Below are 22467 nucleotides of genomic sequence, written 5' to 3'. Positions count from 1 at the left end.
GTGCTAGTCTGGAAAATAGTCAAACCTGCCCTGCTTAAATTCCCTGATTACTGGGAAGATCGCGCCTCATGAAGAAGGCATTACACACTGCAGGGCTGAGCACGCAGAGGCAAGATCCTGTATTGGTTGTCTGGGTGCTCCAGGTTTAAAGTAACTCCTCCAGGCCGTCCTGTCAGACACAGGTGCTGTTTCCAGTTAAAGAAATTGAGGCCCAAAGAAGTTAACCAATTTTCTGAGGTTGCCCAGTCAGGATTCAAACCATGTGGCTCAACTCTTACCTTCCCAAATGTGCAAACATTTTTGTGGACTAGAAGTGACGGAGGGGAGGGTTGTCAGGAAAGGGGTAAGTATCTGAAAGGGAAAACTTTTTCACCTGTTAACCTATTCATGCTGCTATTGAGGAGATGAACCTAAATCTGATTTATTGCCTTTACCACAGAGGTTCTAAAACTTCAGCACATCAGAATCTTCTGGAGGGCTTCATAAAACAGACTGTAGAGTATCTGATGTTGAAGCTTTCCAATACTTTGGCCACTTGAAGTGAAGAGCCAACTCATGGGAAAAGACTGATGCTGGGAAAGATTGAAGGCAAAGGAGAAGGGAGCAGCAGAGGATGAGATGGTTAGAAAGCATCACCTACTCAATGGACATGAATTTGGGCAAACTCAGGGAGACAGTGGAGGACAGAGGAGCCTGGCTGCAGTCCATGGGGTCACAGAGTCGGACGTGACTTAGCGGCTGAACAACAGCAACAACAGAGTATTTGATTCAGTCGATTCAGAGTGGGGCCCAAGACTGTGCACGTTGAACAGGTTCCCAAAAGAGGATGATGGTGATGAGGCTAGTAGCAAAATTTGGAGAACCCCGCAGGAGGAGAAGGGGATGACAGAGGATGCGCTGGATGGATGGCATTCAGTGGACCTGAGTTTGAGCAAACTCCAGGAGATAGTGAAGGACAGGGAAGCCTGGCGTGCTGCAGCCCATGGGGTCGCAAAGAGTTGGACACGACTGGGCACTTAAGCACAGCACAGGATTTATTCTAGGCACGCTACAGTCATGGGGTTGCAGAGTCGGACGCACTTAACAATTGCACAAGATTTGTTCTAAACCTCTCTGTTCTCGTTCTGAATGCCTCTAATCTGAGCACAGAAAAGAATGCAGCCAAAGTAATTAAACACCTTAACTAGTTTTTGAGGAGGCTACCTAGACAATCTTCCTTACTCTAAGAGAGGCAAAGATCTGGATGAGGAAACAAATGGTGGTCATTACAGAGTCCAGGTCTCCCCATCCAGGGTCCTTTCAGAATAATGACGTTGCTGTTTCTGAAATATTAATACCATAAACATCTTTTTTCAGACATGTTCTTTTTGTGCATCATCTGCGTTTCTTATCTTTCCTCCTCTCCCTGTTGCCTTCTCAGTTTCTGCGGTCTGCTAGCCCCTCTTCTAGGGTGGAGGTGGGGGGCATGCACTGTGGGGGAGGGGCTCTGCCTAGGAAATCTCTCTGCCTAGGAAATCCTTCCTTGCTGTTAGCCATTTATTTCTATGATTTTTTTTTTTTTTTGATTAGCAAAAGACAAAATAATCCTTTTATCCTTCCATTTAGATGAAGATGCCCGGAAACAGACAAAGGTCCGAAGGTAGCCAGCCAGAAAGAACTGGGCACCAGGAAGATGCACGGTCTAGGGAGCCCTGGGAGAGGCCTTGCAGGCTTGGCCCCCTTCCAGCCAGAGCCCCTCCCCCACAGAGCATGCCCCCCACCTCCGCCCTAGAAGAGGGGCTAGCAGACCGCAGAAACTGAGAAGGCAACAGGGAGAGGAGGAAAGATAAGAAACGCAGATGATGCACAAAAAGAACATGTCTGAAAAAAGATGTTTATGGTATTAATATTTCAGAAACAGCAACGTCATTATTCTGAATCTATCTAATTACAACTGTCATCAGGTTGCTTCTGGTGGGTGGTTTTATTAATTACTGATGTTAATGTACTATGGTGCATTTTGCTTTCTAGTTTATCAAGCACCTTGCGAAGCACCTAGTCATACATTCTGAAACGAGGAAACTGCTGAGACAGGGTAAGCCTCATCTTTCTTTGCCACCAGAGTCTGTGCCTGAGATTTTTAAGCAGTGTCGTAGGCATCTGTGTAGGTTGTTTTCTCCCTTCTGTTTCTTCCAGGGCATAGAGAGGACAGAAGAGCCGTTTATGTCTCTCTGTCTTTTTCTAAGACCCATATATCCAGCTACTGATCCTGCATTTTCTCTTGGGAATCTCATAGGACTCTCAAATTGAACGTTTTCCAAGCAAATATCATTGCCCACCTCTACCCATTTCAGTGTGTGTCAGTGGCTCAGTCGTGTCTGACTCTTTGAGACCCCATGGACTGTAGCTCACCCAGCTCCTTTATCCACGAGATCTTCCAGGCAAGAATATTGGAGTGGGTTGCCATTTCCTTCTCCAGGGAATCTTCCGGACCCAGGGATCGAACCCCAGTCTCCTGTATTGTAGGCAGATTCTTTACCATCTAAGCCACCAGGGAAGCTCATGTACCCATGTCTCCACATCCAGCTTGGCAATGCAGAAACTTCATTTTTTTTTTTTTCCAAGGCTTGTCATTTTATTTGGGGAAGGGATTGAAGGGGTTTTGTTTTTGTGTGGGTTTTTTTTTGGTTGGTTGGTTTTTGTTTTTAGTCACGCTGCACAACTTGCAGGATCTTAGTTCCCCAATCAGGGATTGAACCTCAGCCAGTGAAAGTGCCGAGTCCTAACCACTGGACCACCAGAGAATTCCCCAGAACCTTCATTCTTCACGCCATGGTATTCCCACAACAGTTAATCAGGTATTGTGTCCTGTTAAGTTCATCTCCTAACCATCTCTTGATTTCCCTCTTAGCTCTCCAAGCCAAAGTGTCACTATTTTAATATACTCCAGTAACAGCAACCCACTCCAGTATTCTTGCCTGGGAAATCCCACAGAGGAGCCTGATGTGCTGCAGTCCATGGGTTCGCAAAGAGCCGGACACGACTTAGTGACTAAACAACAATTATCTCTTGCTAGCTGGTGATGATGATGGTGGTGGTGAAGATAGCTATTACCATAGTAACATGTTAGTCTCCTTCTAACCTCTGATCTTTAATTCTCGAGTAGCAACTCTCTAGAAGCATTGGCATTTTAGGTAGAAACTTCCTTTTTTAAGAAGGGTTGTCCTGGGCCTTGCAGGATCACAAGTATCTTTGGTCCCAACTCATTAACACCCTAACCATTAATCACACCCCTAATACCCTAACCAAAACTTGACAGGGGAGTGGGCAGAATTGGGCACTTGACAGGCAGAATCCCAACACTGCCTTGGGAGAGCATCTCTTCTCTGTTAAACTAGTAACCGTTTAGTTTAAATCCCACTCTTTAAAATGGTCCACTGGCCAATGCGGCTGTACCCTTTCCATAAAGCCTTTACAAGGAACTCTATGTCCAGGTTTCAAGTCCTAAAGACAACCCCATCTGCTTTTCCCGGAATTAGGAGAGCTTCTGAGGCTAACAAGCGTAATTAGGATCAAACACAATGTGGTTTTTAAGTTAACCTAATGTAAAGTATTCTGTGCTTGTTAATTATATCAGGTTATGTGGGAGTTTTAGAACAAACAAGAAAAAGCAGAGGGGCGAGTTAGTGCTAGGACTTAGCAAACATATCCTGTTGTTGGAAAATAACATATTGAGTCCTAATTTCGTCATTTAGGAAATATTATTCCAACTCTGGTTTCCAAATATGAATACTATCTATAGGCAAGTTTCTCTTAAGGTTGGATGTAATACTTCTCTTGTGTTAAAATTTTTCATGTCAACAAGAAATAGGAGAATATGCAAAAAGTCACGAGATTGCTTTGGATACTGTACAGATGGGGGCTTCCCTGGTAGCTCAGCAGGTAAAGAATCCGCCTGCAATGCAGGAGACTCAGGTTCAATCCCTGGGTTGGGAAGATCCTCTGGAGGACGGCATGGCAACCCACTCCAGTATTCTTGCCTGGAGAATCAAGCCTGGTAGGCTCAAACATGACTGGTGGGCTCAAACATGACTGAATCAACTTGGCATGCACTATACAGATGCCTGTTAATATTTAAACATCAAAAAAGTGTGTGTGTGTCGGGAGGTGATTTCTAAGCTGTGACAGCACTTAAAAAAAAAGAGTCATGATTATATTATTTTCATTACAATGCCATCTCTAAGTCCTGGTCACCTTAGCTACAATCTGTGTGATCGCATAAGGACAGGTGATCTATATCTCAATTTTCTAATTTATAAAAGGAGAGCCAAGTCATTTACCTAATTCCAGCGATATACCATAGGGTGGAGATGGTAAGGAACTTGGTAGTGAGGAGGAACTTGCATTTGTACAAAAACTGTGCCAGGCTGCCCAGCAGATTCATCCCTAGAATCACATTAGAGGTACAGTCATGTGACACCAACAATAGGATATGGGTGGCTAAGGGGACTTCCTGGTGGCTCAGAGGGTAAAGCATCTGCCTGCAGTGTGGGAGACCCGGGTTCGATCCCTGGGTCGGGAAGACCCCCTGGAGGAGGAAATGGCAACCCACTCCGGTATTCTTGCCTGGAGAATCCCATGGACAGAGGAGACTGGTGGGCTACAGTCCATGGGGTCTTAAAGAGTCAGGCACCACGAAGCGACTTCCTTTTCTTTCTTCCCTGTGACACTGGTCACATTCAGGTGCCAGCCTCTTCCTGGGAATCCTTGCACTGTGCCCATTTCCTTTTCTGCTGTCAGATAAGGGTTTTCTAACTCTGGTTCTGGTTCCCGGTTGGGATTTCAGAGTGTGGCTATCCAAAAACTGCATAAAACTGTGCTTATTTGTGGGGCTGGATGTCAGCCAGAGGCTTACTGAGCATCTAATCAAAGGGGTCCCTAACCCGAAAAGCTTAAGAATCACTGAAGAGATTTCTGTGCACTCGTACAGTCCCAGGAAGCTCTGTGGACAGTGTCGCAAGGGATGATTACGTATAGTTAAAAGTAGAAGTGAAATGCGTGATGAATCTCACAACGGTAAAGAGCAATCAAAATTGAATTAAGGTGAAATTACAGAAAGAAAATCCATGGTATTTAATTAGGTTGCATTTTATTTAGATAAATGAAAAATCTGCATCCCCCCCAAACAGAAGTAAGAATCAAATATTGTCTCAGATTAAAGGAAAACCGCTAAGCTTGAAGCTTACACTGAAAGCTAAAATTTCCAGCCCTTCAATATCTCAAAGGAAATATCGGAACAAAGTTATCTGTGTGGCAGAGAGAGGCAACTCGGGTGTACCATTAGCAAAAGAACCTGAGGGGGAACATTTTATATTCCTCAAGTATAAGAAACAGCAAGAGTGTACAAGTCTTGCATTCCTTTCTATTGTACATGGCTCCATAGTAATGCAAAAATTAGCAAAGTTTAGGCACTTGCTCCAACTTCTGCAGTTTGCATTTGATGCTTAAGGACTTCACAACAGCAGCTTTAAAATTATAATACAGAATTGTATGTCATGCTACTGTTAATAGCATTCCTCCTGTTAATAAAACAATGATGCTTAACGGACACAAGTACAGAACCTGAACGGGAGTAACCCAGGGCACATCAAAAGAGCACAGTCACCAAGCAACTGCCACTGAAAAACCAACTGTGATGGCTGGAATGACCTGGCCAAGACCAAATACCAATAGGATGAGCGGCAGGATGGAATTTAAACCCCCCAAAATGATCACCAGAAACTACACAAATCTTTAATCTGTTCAAAACAGCACAAACCTTCTTCCTGACATAGAAAGGAAGTCAGTCAATAATTAGAAGTCTAATGAACTCCTTAAAAACTGCTGTCATCTCCAAATTTCAGTTGATCTTCAGAAATTGACACCAGCGTTTAGGTTTTTTTTTTAAGTCTCAAGCTGGCAAAAGAAAGATCTTCAGATCAGAGGGTATTTTTAATTTGGAGATTTTAAAGTTTAATAATTAAGCATAAGTAGCTATTAAATGTGCAAATAACTCCTAAAAGGATATTAAATGTTCTCCAACTGCACAGCCATATGCTGTTAGCATGAGGGGTGTTTCTAATATGGCCAATATTTTTTTTTTATTGTAATCAGATTTGTTGGTTTATGAGAAATTACTTTCCAGCTTTTAACAGCCAACTTTCAGCTAAAAAATAAAAAAAAAAAAAAGGACTATTCTAGTTTTGCTTGAGTGTTATGCTTTAAAATAATTTAATCAGCAGTTGAAATTTCAGTTCTCAAACTGGAGTACTGAGTTTACGTAAAATTTAAGAAGTGTATACACCAGACTGGTTCTCTACCCATGAAAAAGTAGAAACTCTCCAGTAGATAGGGGATGGTTCTGTGTGTGTAGCAATTGGCTGACAGAATCTTTTGTATATTAGCATGAACTAGAAATCATTTTGATACTTTAAGAATTTTTTCCAAGATCACCGGTTAGGCAAGGCATTCTTACTGCTAAGCCTTCCTAAAATTCTTACTGCTAAGCCTTCCTAAAATGTCTTTCTAGAGACATTTGTCATTAACACGTATTAACAAAGAAAACTAACCTTTTCAGGAAGCACCACCAGATGGTAGCATTGTTTCAGTACCTTCAATCTGAAAAGCTCCTGGTTTATTTCAGTGGAAGCCTCTCTGCCCTTGACTTCCGCCAGTGACCCTGTGTAGTGACTATATTAGAAAGTTCTAGCTTCTCTGCTTTTCGGATGCAGTAAACATAAGACCCAGCCTTCCTATTATCTAAGAAATCCAGCAAATCTAAGTGAAGCAAATGTTTTATTGAAATCGGTTGTCAAATCACAATTTATCCAAATGAACATAATGCTACATTGTTCTTAAAAGAGTGGGCACAAATATGGCACAGATAACAATCCAGCATCTATCAAAATACCATTTGTAAAGACTCTGACTTATTTCGTGCTGTGTGAATGGGGATCCAGCATGTAAGGTTGACTCAAAAGCAGTCAATTCTTTTCTTGATACTGTGAAAACATTTCACTACTTTGCCTCAAAATGAAAGCACACGCATCCGTCCAAACAACCGTAACAATTAGGAGAAAAGACTCCAACTTAATCTGCTCCTGAAAAAAACTTCCTTCCAACCTCCACCCGGGGGCTAGGAAGAAAAATTTCCCAGCAACAATGGGACATTCTGTATGTCTCCCCAACAACCCCCGCAAAAAAAAAAAAAAAAAAACACTTTTATTTTTAGCATACTATGCATAATAGGAAAGGGACCTATTTCAGAGTGATACTGAACATGTAACCTAATCCTTAGTGAATTTTAAAAGAGATGGAGCTTCTGATCAGGAATGTTATTTCTAGAGAGCTGTTTTCAAAGGCTGTAACTGAGGCAGCAGAAAGCTTCCCGAGACTTCACTGTGGCCGCATGCCCCGTCATATAATGTGTGATACAAAAGAATTGCACTACGCTGTACATTTCCTTAGACGTTAAGAAAAAAAAAAATATACAATAGATACAGAAGGAGGGTTACTTGAAACATACATATAAATACATAAAGAATGATACTCCAGTTTGAGAAGCAGACCCAAGAATTGCCAACTCCAGTTCCGGGCTAAGAATTGAGGACCTTGAATCAGAAACATTATATGGTACTGAGGGAAAATGTCAGTGTGGTCTTGACGAGAGGAAATGTTATCTGGCTATAGCTCCCGATGAAGCCTCAGGATTGTCAGGGGTTCTCGGGAAATGAGCAGTTGACACGTCTGTTCTTCGGTTTCCAAAGTTCTGAAAGACTGGTCTCATCAGCAGCATTCAATTTCTTCCCCTACTTGTCTTCACATTCTGGTCTTGCAAGTACACAAGTGTAACTGTGGAAGGAAGTTAGAATCAAAAGTAAATGAAATCTGCTTTTCCTCTCTCATTTCTGCAATAGCACCAAGAGTTGTGAGAGTGAGATGCAGCCAATGGGGACCCTGGTGCAAACCATAGGCTGAACTCCGTAGGAAACAAACATGGCGAGGAGTCCAAATACAATGTCCTTTGCTACTAAGTGGGCCAAAAAGTTCGTTCAGGTTTTTCCATAAGATGTTCCAGAAAAACCCAAACGAACTTTTTGGCCAATCCATACCCAAACAGCAGTAGTTAGGCTCTCATATGCACAGGAAATGTTTTTAAAGTGCTTGTCACTATGCTGGAAGAAATCAATAATTTTCCCAGAGAGCTTCAAGCAGCAGCGTGTAAACCTACTTTGGACTTCTAGTTATTTTTTTAAAAATGCAACAAACTAGCTGGTATGGTGCTGAGTGAGCACAACATAGTTTTTATGTCCTCGGGCCAAACACATACACAAATGCACACTTGTGCGCACACACACAGGCCTCTTTATTTTCTTAGAAAGCAGTCATACTGGCGGTAAAACGAAGTCACTACTCTTAGGACACCAGTAAGACTGATGAGTATGTCAATGAGAAAAAGGAAACTAACTTGGGTCTCGTAGTCTGGTTGATGGTTATTTCCCCAGATGTAGGTTCGGCATAAAATCCTAATTACCTGAACTCATAACAAATCTGCCATCTGAATGGGGGGTGCAGGGGGTGAAGGGGGAAATTACTTAAAAAAAAAAAAAAGTTACTTACGTGATGTTTTAGGATTCCGTGGGTTTGGGTTTTGCCAGATCTCTCTCTTGGTTCTGTGTCTCCTCCTGTGTTTGTGTTTTCATCTCTTTTTCCGACTCGCTCTGCACCTTTTCCTCCTGGCTGTCTCCCTTCTCTTTCAGTTTGGGTCCATTTGTATCTAGGGACTCTTTGGTTGAGCCTCCCGAGGCCTCAGCATCCTCTGGGATTGAGGTTTGGTTTCCAGGGTCACCGGCAGCATCACCTTTTTCATCCTCTCGGGATTCAGATGGGGACTTCTTTCTTTCTCCAAACCCGGCACTGCCGTCATCTTGCAGCACAGACTCTGTTTCAAGGATTTCTCTCTTTTTCTGGGATGGGAGAGCTACCTCTTCAAGCCGCTGGTCGTCTACCCTGGAACCTTCTATGCTAGTGGCTGCCACCTTCTCTGAAGCTTCATTCGCATCTTTGGAAACACTGAGATGCGCATGTTCGCCGGTGCTTAGTGGGGACTCCTCTTTGGCTTCTTTGGCCTCTTTGGCTTCTACGGCTTGTGTTTCATCCACCAGGCAGGCCTGAGGTTTGCTTTCTTCTTTCTCCATTTTCTGCCCAGCTTCCTGGCTGTCGGCTTCTGCCAGTTGAGCCTGGGTCTGGACATCGGTGGCCGTTTCTTCTGTACTCCCCAAACGGTCGACGGCTGTCTGAATCACGCTCTCTACAAGTCTGCAGCTCTCCTTCTCAAGTTTCGAAATCTCACTTTCCGCCTTGCCGTCTTCCTCTCCTGTGTTGCTCTCTCTGCCTTCCTGACCACCAACCTGCTCACCGTCTCCACCCAACTCCTGTTTCTGTGATGTGGTTTCATCTCCTTCCAGGTCAGCGTCGATGCCTTTTCCAGGCGTAATAGATACTATCGTCGGTATTGATTCTGCTTGAGACTCAGTCCCTGTGGATGCCACATCTTCTTCCCCAGGCTGGGCAGGAAACTCTTCGTCTTTTTCTGAGGACTCTTCTTCCAGTACTAGATGAGCTTCTGCAGATTTCAAAGCCTCGGTTGTTTCTACAATCTTGATAGCTTCTCCTAAGACCTTCTCCTCCACGGCTGCAGCTATTAGAGCTAATGCTGCCTCAGAGCTTTGAACTGAGATTCCCGTGCATGCCTCTTCCTCGGAAGCCAGCAGGGGAGAACTTCCTTCAAAACTGACGACTTCCTTTTCCCCATCGATGATGGTGACATTCACTGTCTGAACCAGTTGCTTACTGAGCTCTTCACATACGGCCACAGCTGGTTCGTGCTCAAGTTTCTCTTCATTCCCTTCAGTTGCCTCCACTTCCACTGTTTCCCTTTTCCCTTCAACTACCATCTCTCTCTCTGCTGGGGTTGGAAGAGACTTAGCAGGACTCTGGAGTTCTATATTATTCTCTTGAAATTCAACTTTCTTAGTAACGTCCTCCTCAAGGACAACTTCAGTTATCTTTTTCTCAGTTATTTCTGTGTCGGCAGACAAGGCAAGTCCTTCCATGGATGGTTCTTCTTTGGCTTCCTCATCAAAGCACTGGCCAGTCTCTTGAATCATCTCAGTCTTTGAAAGGATGGCTACAGTCTCCACTGTTCCCTCCTCTTCATCCGTGTGTTCTAGACCCTCTGCCATCTTTGAAGACCTTTCCTCCTGCAACTGAAAATCAGAAGATGCTGCAGGCAGCTCTTTCACTGCAGGAGGCACCTCGCCTTCGGGGACCTGGGACTGAGTGCCGGCTGGAACCTCACCATCTTCATGGACATCCATGATCGTGTCTGGCTGGCTTAGATTTGAAGCGTCAAGATCTGCTACTGGGGTGCTTCCATTGGTCTCACTGTCCGTGAGGGTTTCAGTTGAGTCAGGAGCAACAGCCTGCTCTGGGGCAGTCTCTGCTTCTACCCCAGTCCCGGTTTCAATAAGACAAGTGCTCGCCAGCTCCCTGGCCTCTGCACTGTCTGTGCCTGGAGGAACTTCTCCCAAGCTTTCTGCGGTGGCCTCTGCAACCACCTTCTCCTGTGTCAAAGTCTCAGTTTCAGTATCTTGGACAAGCACTTTGGATACTCCATCCATCACTTCCTTCAGATCTAGGGCCTGAGATCCCTCCTCGGCCTCTTCCACTTTCTCCAGTATTTTTGCTTGTCCTTTCTGGGTTGTCTGGATGGCGTCATCTGGCAGCTGTGACTCTTCTCTAACTTTTTCTGCAACAGCCTGCAGCACCTCTCGGGTCCTTCTCGCCTGGTCCTCCGCGTCAGGCACGCCTCCCTCCACCTCTTGCACTGGTGTCGGTTCCTCGGTGGTGTCTGGAGAGTCGGTTAACTGAGAGACAGCCGAAACCATGTCGGTGGTCTCTTCCGCACCAGAGGCCTCTGTGGTTTCAGCGGCTGTCACAGCTTCTGAGGTTAATTCCACCTCGCTGGCCATCGTGTCATCACCCACCTCCTGGCTCTCTGGCAGCGCTTTGGTAACGATGGGGGTTTCCTCCGCAACGACTTCTCTTTCAAGCACCTCCTCGCTTGGTGGTGTGGCTTCACCTTCGGCTTGTTCCAGCGGTTCTGTCACCGAAGCTGAGATCCAGGAGGGTGCCCTTTCTTCGATGTTGGTAATGGCCCTTGTCCCATCCACGACAGCCACCGACACGGTGTGAACCAGGCTCTTACTGAGCTCCTCCGACACGTCGACATCCACCTGCTTCTGCTCGGGCCCCTCCTGGCTCTTGGGGGCTGGCTGGGCTTCGGTTTTCTCTCTTTCCACTGCGTCGTATTCAGACAGAGGGACCACGGCTGGGATGTCCGCATCGTCCTCGTTAGCCTCCGCTGGCCCCGCCTCTTCGACAGCGGCTGGCTCCTGCTTCCCATCTGACCTTTTCTTCCTTCGCCCAGGAATAAACTTCCGGATGGAAACCCAGGACTCTTCTTTCCCAGGCTCAGCCTCTGAGGCTGCGTGTTCTGCGCCAGACCCAGCTACAGAGTCTTCGCTTCTCTCTTCCAGTTTTGACTTCGATTTTTTTCTCGAGGTGACCAGTCTTTTAAAGGTTTCCCAGGTGGAGACGCCCTCCCCTTCGGATGGGCTGCCAGCCGGCTCGGGTGAGGAGCTTCCCGGCGGTTGCTCGTGGTCCTGGGAACCGGCAGCGGCTGCCTCCGGGCCCGGCTCCTTGTCCCTCCCAGCTTCCTCTGCTTTCTGGCTGTCCCCTCCAAGAGGTTTCGGCCCTGCTTCATCGTCGGAAGAGGATGCTTTTCTGGCTCTCTTCTTGGATGACCCCACGCAAATCAGCGCTTCCCAGGACACGGAGGTGTCGACCTTGCGCTTGGGCTCCTCGGGCTTCGGCTCCTCTCCGTTCCCTTTGGCCTCTTCCTGTACTTCGGAGGCCGCGCTCTCTGTGGAGGACAGGGTGGCGCTTTTGACTTTGTCTGCCTCGTCCTCCTTATCGCTTTCAGAGAGCCTTCGCACGCGTTTCTTGGGCGTCACCATCTTTTTGAAAGATGCCCAGGGAGTGACACCACCTTCCCTCTTCTTCTCCCCGTCGGAAGTGGTCCCTTCCTCCGCCTCCCCATCCTGTCCCGGGGCCTCCGCCACCCCTTTCTCCAGGCAGGTGATCTCCTCGGGCTCTTCTGGAGACGAGGCTGAGCTCTCAACGCCCTTCAGTTCGTCTGGACTGTCGGGAGAATCCATGGAGGCTGAGGGCTGCTCCCCGGACTCCTCGTCGCCGCCTCGTTTCCCTTTCTGTTTCTTTCCAGAGAGCTTTTTCAAGCCGGTGCTCGTGAATAGTTTCTTCAAAGGGCTTCCCTGCACCTTAATTCTCTCCTGCGAGGACAGCATTTCGGCCTCCCTCACGGTGCCCTCGGGGGGCGTGGACGGCGATTTCGCGTCCCCGCTGAGCTCGGTTGCCTGGGAGTGGTCCCCGCTCAGGGCACCCGCATCTTCCTCTGTCTTCAGCATCTCGGCCGACTCGGCTTCCTGAAGGTCGGCGCTCGTCTCGGTCGACTTTTCGGGCGGCGAGAGCTCCACTGTTTCTTCCGCTTCGGCTTTCGGCTCTTCCTGGTCCTTCTCTACAGTGCTAACGTGGACTTCGGCGACAATCTCGACCTTTTCATCAAACACTTCGGTTGCTAACGGGGCTGGTTTCTCTTCGGGAGGTGCCTGCACTTGGTCTTCAGGGGGCAGCTCCACTTTTTCATACTCGGCCGACAGCCTGGCATCCTGGGTGCTCTCAGGAGCCTCCTGGGCAGGTGGCTGCTCGCAGGGCTCTTCCATCTTCTCATTTTCTTCGGCTTTTTCTGGCTCCTGTTCCTTTTTCTTCTCTGAAGCCTCCAGCTCCTCCTCCCGAGGCTTCCTGAAGCTGGTCTTTTTGCGCCAGCCGGCCCAGCCTTGAGTGAAGAATTTTCTGAAGGGCGAGGCGGTTTCGCTGGCCACGGGACTAGTCGGGGAGTCTGCAGGTCTGGCGGTTTCTTTCTCTTGTTTCTCTTCTCCTTCATCTTTGCCTTCCTCAGCTGCTTGACCAGACTCGGTCTGAAGGGAGATTTCCGCGCAGCTCGGCTCACGTTGGGGCGCCTCTTCGGGTTTCTCGGTGGACTGTTTCAGTTCACCGTCTTTGGGTGTTGCGTCCCCCGTCTCACGGCTGGGCTCCGGGTGGTCACCAGCCCCGTCGGACTCTCCTGCCCCTTCACTTTCATCCTTCTTGACGGTGAGGAGCTGCACGCTGTCAGATTTCTCGGTTTTATCCTTTTTCACGGTGAATTTGAAGCCAACAAACTTGAACACCTTCTTAAATCCCACGTCGTTAGCCTGGGGCTCAGGGGGTTGCATCAGCTCATCCACGCTGCTTTCCGAGGCAGGGATTGGTTCCATCATCTCAGGCATTTCCTCCTTTCCCTCCTTCGTGATGTCTTGAACCACCGCTGAGTTAGCAGCCATCTCTTTGTCTGAGTCCCTTTCACTCACATCTTCAGACTCTCTTTGTCCAACTATTAACAGAAAGAGGGGGTGGTGGGGAAGAAAAAGATAGACATGATTATAATTCAAAAAAATTAAATATTTAAAAACCATGACCAGTGAATAACATTCCAGCAATTCCAAGATCAAGATCAGGTAATGGTCTTACCAGCATCTGTAAATTTCAACAGATTAGGCAGCTTTCAAATGATCTTTTAAAATTCAGGTTCAAAGGTACTACTCTGCTCTTTCTGTTCCTTTTAGAGGGAAAGTTAACAAATTCAACTAGCAAAAAAAAAAAAAAATTGTTATAGGTAAGAGGCCACAGCATCACTGAGGGTCCTGAGCTGCAACAAAAGATCACGCATGACCCAAAGAAGACCTTGCATGCTGCAACTAAGATCAGGCACGACCAAATCACTAAAAAATGTTTTTTAGAAAAGACAAGAGTTAGGGGGAACATTTTTACAGATGAAGTTTGAAACCAAAGCAAGGAAATTATTTGATTGGCTATAGCTTAAGCGTTTGCCTTATTTGAGTATGCCCAGTTGGCTGTTTGTCAACAGACTTAAGGGAAAAAAATCACATTTACTAACACTATTCTAATAACTCATTCAGTCAAGGATCGAAAGATGCTAAAACTTTTGGGTGAAAGGTTGTCAGCACACCTACAGTTTTAGAGTATCAACACACAGGTGACTTCATTTCAAAAGGAACAACTTCCTTTACAATGGAGAAATCTTCCAGGCACTGCCATAACCAAGCCATCAGAATTAACATCCCCAATAAAAGGATAAAACTGTTGTCATGCTTCCTGATATGAGGCACTGAGAAGGCCAGTAAGTCACCTACATAGTACTCCTGACAAAAATGTTTAACAGAACAAAATCATGTGAAAATAGTCAGACAACAGCCCACAATGAAGAACATTCTATAAAATAACTAGCCTGGACTGAAATATCAATGTCACAAAAGACAAAAATCAAACATAAATACAAACGGATGTCTACAAATAACTTTCAAATAGACTAAGGATAGAGAATGAGGGGGTCGGGAGAAGAGGAGAGAGAGGAAGAAAGAGCATGAGATAAAACATCAGTGAATGGTGACTTTGGTCATGTGTATAGGGGTGCTTATTCTATATTTTCTGTAGGTTTATATTCTAAAATGTTGAGTGTTAAAGAAGCTAGTCAATGTGATTTAATAAAGGGTGGGATGTGCTAAATCTAAAAAAATTAAGAAACCTAACAACCAGAGATGCCAGGCATGGACTTCAGTTGGATATTTGTTAGCTAGAGCAAGTCAGCTCAGTGACACTCCTGGATCTTCTTGGGAGAATGATTTGAGATTCGAGGCGATGCATTTTTACCGAAATGAACTGAAATGAAAGGGTAGAAATTCTTACTGATAAAGAAAAACAGGCTACCAAACAGTCTATATACTACGACCCCACTTTGGTTTAAAAACTCTGTCTCTCTCTCTCTCACACACACACACACACACACACACACACACACACACACACACCGTTCACATATGACTTCTGGAGGATGAGCATGTAATATACTTTAGTTTTACTTGTCCTAATTTTTAAAATTTTCTACTTAGTATTGCTATTGTTTGCTTTTCTACTTAGTACTACTTTATTTTTTTGGGGGGGGGGCCTCCAAAATCACTGCAGATGGTGACTGCAGCCATGAAATTAAAAGATGCTTGCTCCTTGGAAGAAAAGCTATGACCCTAGACTACATATTAAAAAGCAGAGACATTACTTTGCCAACAAAGGTCCATCTAGTCAAAGCTATGGTTTTTCCAGTGGTCATGTATGGATGTGAGAGGTGGACTATAAAGAAAGATGAGCACTGAAGAACTGATGCTTTTAACTGTGGTGTTGGAGAAGACTCTTGACAGTCCCTTGGACTGCAAGGAGATCCAACCGGTCCATCCTAAAGGAAATCCATCCTGAATATTCATTGGAAAGACTCATGCTGAAGCTGAAGCTCCAATACTTTGGCCACCTGATGTGAAGAACTGACTCACTGGAAAAGACCCTGATGCTGGGAAAGATTGAAGGCAGGAGGAGAAGGGGACAACAGAGGATGAGATGGTTAGATGGTATCACTGACTCAATGGATATGAGTTTGTGCTCTGGGAGATGGTGAAGGACAGGGAAGCCTGGTGTGCTTTGGTCCATGGGGTCGCAAAGAGTCGGACACAGCTGAGCAACTGAACTGAACTGAACGTCAATTAAAATTGACACACAAAAAGGTCCTAATAATGTTGTAACAATATATTTAACCAGTTTAGATACCAGTGCTTGGAACATAGCAATAAGTACTTGAAATACAGAAATTCTTTGGAAATACAGGAACAATTTGCATCTCCAAATCCATCATCCAATTTACAACATCTTATTTTTCCATGAAAATTTTATTCTTTATGTGAAATATTACTAACCTATGTCTACAAATTTCCATCAGAGTATTTATTGGGTTTGATTTTCAAAGTGAAGCCTAGAAAGTTCAGTGAAAAACTGTCCTAAGAACCACCCAAGTAAAGACCAGAGTCGTGTTTGAACATGCTTTATACTGTGCCATATGTGCTATACCCTAGGGGCTTTCCGGGTAACTCAGCTGGTAAAGAATTGGCCTGCAGTGCGGGAGACCTGGGTTCGATCCCTGGGTTGGGAAGATCCCCTGGAGAAGGAAGTGGCAACCCATTCCAGTATTCTTGCCTGGAAAATTCCATGGACAGAGAAGCCTGGTGGGCTACAGTCCATGGGGTTGCAAAGAGTGGGAGGACACGACTTTGTGACTAAGCACACATGCCCACACACACCTTACCCTTCTTTTTTCCCCTTGCTTTTTCTTTTCTAACATGACCAGGTTTTTTGGATAGTCCCAGATAATGATTGCAGCCCTGATCATCTGGGCTGCTGCTTCTGCTGAGAGGAAGGAGAGATACCGAGGAGGTGCTCTAGCTAACCATGTGCGACAGAGGTGGGTGGGGCCTTGTGAGAGTGCTGCGGTTGTCTCTGTAAGAGTTTTGAGTCTCAGGCAATTCTCACTTTTTTCTCATTGATATCAGTCAGAATCTAAAGCAGCATTAAAAAAAATAAAATAAAACCGAACTGAACATCTAACTATTAATTTTTTTTTTTTTTTTTTGCTGCACCACGCAGGCAGGATCTCAGTTCCCCAACCAGGTACTGAACCTAGGCCAAGGCAATGAAAGCCTGAATCCCAACCTCTAGGCTACCAGGGAACTCCCCAAACTGAACATTTTAGATAGACATTTTAGGAAGACAAATGAATTTGATTAATTTCAAGTGCTCTTCTTAAAGGGTAGTTTTTCCTTTTCTTTTTCTTAAGAAAAAGAATCACTTTAAGAAACAAATCCTAAACTCTTGTTAATGACATGCATACTTGAAGTGTTCAGGAGTGAAGCATACTGATACCTGCAACTTACTTTGAAATGCATAAAAAAGAAGTAAGCTGCGGGTTTCCCTGGGGCTCAGGGGTAAAGAATCTGCCTGCCAGTGCAGGAGACACAGGTTTGATCCCTGGTTTGGGAACAGCCCACAGGCCATGGAGCAATCAAGCCCATGTGCCTCAACTATTGAGTGTGCTCTAGAGCCTGGGAACTGCAACTGTGGAGCCCTGGAACCTCAACTACTGAAGCCTGCGTGCCCTGGAGCCCATGCTCCATAACAAAAGAAGCCACCACAATAAGAAGCCCATGCACCACAACTAGAGAATAGCCCCCACTTGCTGCAACTAGAGAAAAGCCCACGCATCAAAGAAGACCCAATAAATAAATAAATTATTTTTTTAAAAAAGGATGGATTCATGAATGGATGGAGGGATGGAGGTATGATTAGGCAAGATGGTAAATGTTAATTATAATACCTTAAAATTTTTTCATAAATAAATTGGGGGGGGGGGGAAGCTCCCTGGGTGATAAAAAATCACTTGGAAATACACATTGGTGACCAACTTTAGATTTTATAAATAAAGGAAAAATTACAGCCCACATTAAATATTGAGGCAAATATCCCAAGAGAGAGAAAAATCCAGACATATGTGACAGACTGTCCCGTGTACCCAACTCTGACATTCTTTTAAGTCAGAATCTTCTAGGAACACTCTCTCCCCATTATTTTTTTAAAAGTATGTATAATTTTCTGAAATAAGAAGAAAATGCTCTAAGTTTTCATTTGTTCCTATTATAAACCAGCTCTTAAGTCTAAAAATTCTTGAAGTTAAGTAGATTTCCATGAACTACTATACAAATTTTCCCAATTATAAAAGCATACTCACAAGAGAACTTTCTGCAAACGCTTTGAATGCAACACAAGAGATGTGACCTTCTTTTTTTAAAAGGTGGATGGTATCACTGGAAATATACTGGAGGAAAAAATCAAATCCCAGTAATCAACTCTATTCTACTATAATTTTACTAGCAACGCATGCACATACAACTTTCCTGCCAGCAAGAGGTAAAAATACTTATTAACTAACCTCTCCAGAAACCATTAAAAAAGGCAGAGACACTCTGCTAACAAAGTGGGAGGCAGCAGGTGTTATACGCATCATTTCTGCCCTACTTCCCCACTCCATGCTTCTAATCTGCATTTCAATCCGAAACACTTCTTATAAAACTCTGGGATGACTGGAATGTTTACAGTCAAAACTTGGGGAGGCAAAGAAGAACAGCAGCCAACTGGCAGAACAAAATCGCTATTGAAGGTTCTGTTATAGCCTAGCAATATTCACACGTTCTTGTTAAGAGTGATATATGGCTGAAACCCAGTAAAGTAGAAGAGTCTTTAGGATCACAGGAAATTTTTAAAAATCCTACCTGGTCTGCAGTCTCTTTTGACCTAAGTGATCCTAGGAACTACTATTGTCAGAACAATCTTCCAGATTGGGCAGGGCCCCTGCGGACCCAGATGGTACCTCTGTGCTTTCTGCACAAGGCTGGACAAACCCAACTCCACTTGCCTTCCGCCCCAGCTGGACCTGTACAGTCCTTACAGAGAGGCCCCATTCCCTAAACTACCCTGCTCTGATCACATCAAGAAGGTAAGGTTTCAAAATTTCCTAAGGATTCCAGGACCTACAGGATAATCTAAACTACCTAGCCTGCCAGCCAAGGCTTCAATTATGTTCTAACACATTAGCCAACTTGAAAAAAATTTTTATTGGATACATATATGTGTAAATGATTTGCTTTGCTGTACACCTGAAACCAACACAACATTGTAAATCAACTATATTCCAGTAAAAAATAAGCCAACTTTGATCTCAGGCTTGCAATTCAGAGGTCTGGAACCAGACTCAAACCACGTGTGACCACGTGGCTGCCCACTCAACTGGGAGTGAAACCTAGATCCATTTTCACAAGCTCGTTTGGTATTTCTTGGCCATCACTCCACGTGCAGCAGCCCAAGCGGCAAGCAAGGCCCCTTCCATCCTGTTCAGCACCCCCAGGTTCGCTCAGCTGCCTCTGGGCTCTCCAGTGGGGGCAACTTGTGATTTTTTTTGGAGGGGAGGCCTATATCCTTTTCTACTTCGCCTCCCGCCCACCTCCCAGACAAGGACCTTCCCAGGGGACCCCACGCCGCACAGTCTTTATCCCAACCTTCACCACCATTTCTTCTCTGTCCTTGTCTTCCGGGAGGTGCCCCTTTCTGGCAAGAAGCAACCTGCAGCCTGGGGCCTCCCTCACGCTGGGGTTATTTTTCACTCTCCAATTTAGACGCTGGCTGTGGGAGCGGAGGGTTTGGGCGCCTGTTCCACCGGCCCCAGGGGGAAGCCTTGCCCCTCGGGGGCCTCGGCAAACCCAATGGAGCCGAGAAGATGGTTCTGTAGCCCTGGGCATGCAGGCATCCTGCGGTGTCCCTTCCTAACACCACTCCCTCCACAACCACCACTGCACACTCCCGGGTCAGCGGTTTGATCGAAGCAAAGAGGAAGGCTGGAAACCCACACACCCCTCTAACCGTCCCGTCGCAGGGCGCTCCACGTGATCCCGCCCGCTGGACGCCGGGCGAACCGCCACTGGGGGCGCGGGGCGCGCGCTACTCACAGCAGAGGCTGTTCCACCAGGGCATGGCGCGCGCCGCTGGCAGGCAGGGGCAGGCCGACAGAGGCCCCGGAGGCCCAGCCGTCTGCCCCCGGCTGCCCCATCGCTGGATGGAGACTGGCGGCCGACCCCAGGCCCCGCCGCTGACGAGGGCGCCCCCTGGGGGCCACCTCGCGCGTCACAGAGGGCGCAGCCTCCTCGCCAGCCTATCACCCACACCGGGGATCCCTCCTCCAATCTAAACACACTCAAAACAAACTCAAGAACACACACCGAAAACCCGCCAGATCTCCCCAGCCAGAGGCGCCCAAACCTCACTGCCGCTGCATTCCTGAACCACCCCTCTCTCTTATCCATACTATATGCCTTCCGGTAGTTGATACAAAACCCACACTGCCTAACAGAGGCCTGGGGTGTGACAGGCATCCCTGCATGGGTTGGTTTGGTGGTTCAGTTCAGTCGCTCAGTCGTGTCCGACTCTTCACGACCCCATGGACCACAGAACGCCAGGCCTCCCTGTGCATCACCAACTCCCAGAATTTACCCAAACTCATGTCCATTGAGTCAGTGATGCCATCTAACCATCTCTTCCTCTATTGTCCCCTTCTCTTCCTGCCCTCAATCTTTCCCAGCATCAGAGTCTTTAAAAATGAGTCAGCTCTTCGAACCAGGTGGCCAAAGGATTGGAGTTTAGCTGCAGCATCAGTCCTTCCAATGAACACCCAGGACTGATCTCCTTTAGGATAGACTGGTTGGATCTCCTTGCAGTCCAAGGGACTCTCAAGAGTCTTCTCCAACACCACAGTTCAAAAGCATCAATTCTTCGGCGCTCAGCTTTCTTCACAGTCCACCTCTCACATCCATACATGACTACTGGAAAAACCATAGCCTTGACAAGATGGGCCTTTGTTGGCAGAGTAATATCTCTGCTTTGGTGGTAAGTGCTTTAATTTGCTGAGTATTAAAATCAAAAGTGAGGACCTCGCGCAGGTTCCTATTGCCAAGCTATCATTTCCAATCATAAAGCCTTAGAGCTGAAAGGTAGAGGTCACCTGATCCCTCCAACTGGTTTTGTTTGTTCAGTGGCTAAATTGTGTTCCACTCAGTGACACCATGGACTGCAGCATGCCAGGCTTCCTTGTCCTTCACTGTCTCCTGGAGTTTGTTCAAATTCATGTCCACTGAGGTGGTGATGCTATCTAACCATCTCATCCTCTGCTGCCCCCTTCTCCTCCTGCCCTCAGTCTTTTCCGTGCTTTGGCCACCTGATATGAAGAGCCGACTCACTGGAAAAGACCAACTGGTTTACAGGGGAATAAACTGACTTCAGAAAGGGTGTGGGAAATGCAAAACGGTACAGCCAGTTTGGAAGACAGCGGGGCAGTGTCTTGCAAAATTAAACATGCTCTTACCATTTGATCCAGAAATCCTGCTTCTTGGTATTTACCCAACTATCCTTGGTATTTATTCATATCCACATTTGGTATGAGTTGCAACCATGTTCATACAAGAACCTGCCGGTGGGCATTTCTAGCAGCTTTATTCCTAACTGCAAAAACCTGGAAGCAACCAGGATGTTCTTCATTAAGTAAATGGATAAATAAGCTAGTATATCCAGGCAATAAAATATTATTCAGCACTAACGAGCTGAATAGCAAATGAGCTAGCAAATGAAGACATGGAGGAACCTTAATAAGTGCATATAACTAGGTGAAAGAAGCCAATCTGAAAAGGCTACACACTGCACAATTCCAACTGTGTGACATTCTGGGAAAGGCCCGTTTGTGGAGACAAGAAAAAGATCAGTGCTGCCAGAGGTGGGGAGGAGGGTGGGATGAACAGGCAGAGCACAGAGGACTTTCTTAGGACAGTGAAACTATTCTGCATGATACTCCAGTGGTAGATACACTTCATCATATATTTGTTCAAACCCACAGAATGTACACACCAAGAGAGAACCTAATGTAAACAAAGGACTCTGGGTTATGATGATGCCAAGCAGGCCGAGGATGGGAACAAATGCCCCACTCTGGTGAGGGATGTTGATAATGGGAGGGACTATGCTTGGGTGGGGGATAAGGAGTGTACAGATACCCTCTGTACTTTCCACTCATCACTGCTGTGAACCTAAGACTGCTCTAAGAAATTATTATTATTTTTTACAATATTATTGTAAAAAATATGTATTGTATATATTACAACAATAATATAAAATATTATTTAATTATTTTTTACAAAATAATGAAGTTTGTCTTTAATTTTTTTTTTTTTTTTTTCTTTTTAGTTTTGGCCTGAAAACTCAGTTTCAGCATGTGGGATCAAGTTCCTTGACCAAGGATTAAACCTGGGTCCCCTGCATTGGGAACATGGAGTCTTAGCCGCTGGACCACTAGGGAAGTCCCCAGAGTTTGTTTTTTGTTTATTTATTTAGTCTTTCTAAAAGAAAAATAAACCCCATGAACTTTCAAAGCATTAAAATTCTTATTCTCCATATGTCATTATAAGTGTTATAATTCATAGATGCCACTTATGATAAGAAAAAGTATTTAGACATGCCAACAAAGGTCTGTCTAGTCAAGGCTATGGTTTTTCCTGTGGTCATGAATGGATGTGAGAGTTGGACTATGAAGAAAGCTGAGCGCTGAAGAATTGATGCTTTTGAACTGTGGTGTTGGAGAAGACTCTTGAGAGTCCCTTGGACTGCAAGGAGATCCAACCAGTCCATTCTAAAGGAGATCAGTCTTGGGTGTTCATTGGAAGGACTGATGCTAAAGCTGAAACTCCAATACTCTGGCTACCTCATGAGAAGAGTTGACTCATT

General features: G+C 45.6%; 1 protein-coding gene across 5 annotated transcripts in view; it reads right to left on the bottom strand.

The window, feature by feature from the left end:
• Positions 1–5111: 5111 nt before the first annotated feature.
• AKAP12 (A-kinase anchoring protein 12) overlaps positions 5112–22467 on the bottom strand; it is a 112827-nt gene continuing 95471 nt past the window's right edge. For 2 of the 5 annotated variants that reach the window (XM_070796374.1, XM_019967597.2), the window contains 2 exons: positions 8638–13591; positions 5112–7869 (listed from right to left, as the gene is read on the bottom strand). In XM_070796374.1, coding sequence (XP_070652475.1) covers positions 8646–13591 — 4946 coding nt within the window. In that variant the 3' untranslated portion in view covers positions 5112–7869; positions 8638–8645. Of the gene's footprint in view, positions 7870–8637; positions 13592–17878; positions 17966–19202; positions 19523–19649; positions 19770–22467 lie in introns of those variants that run through there. The other 3 variants (XM_070796376.1, XM_070796375.1, XM_070796377.1) reach the window with 3 other exon arrangements.

The sequence above is a fragment of the Bos indicus genome, chromosome 9, assembly GCF_029378745.1.
Source record: "Bos indicus isolate NIAB-ARS_2022 breed Sahiwal x Tharparkar chromosome 9, NIAB-ARS_B.indTharparkar_mat_pri_1.0, whole genome shotgun sequence".
NCBI classification, from domain to species: Eukaryota; Metazoa; Chordata; class Mammalia; order Artiodactyla; family Bovidae; genus Bos; species Bos indicus.
The sequence above is the reverse complement of the archived record's forward strand: the minus strand, read 5'-3'. Positions and strand labels throughout refer to the sequence as shown.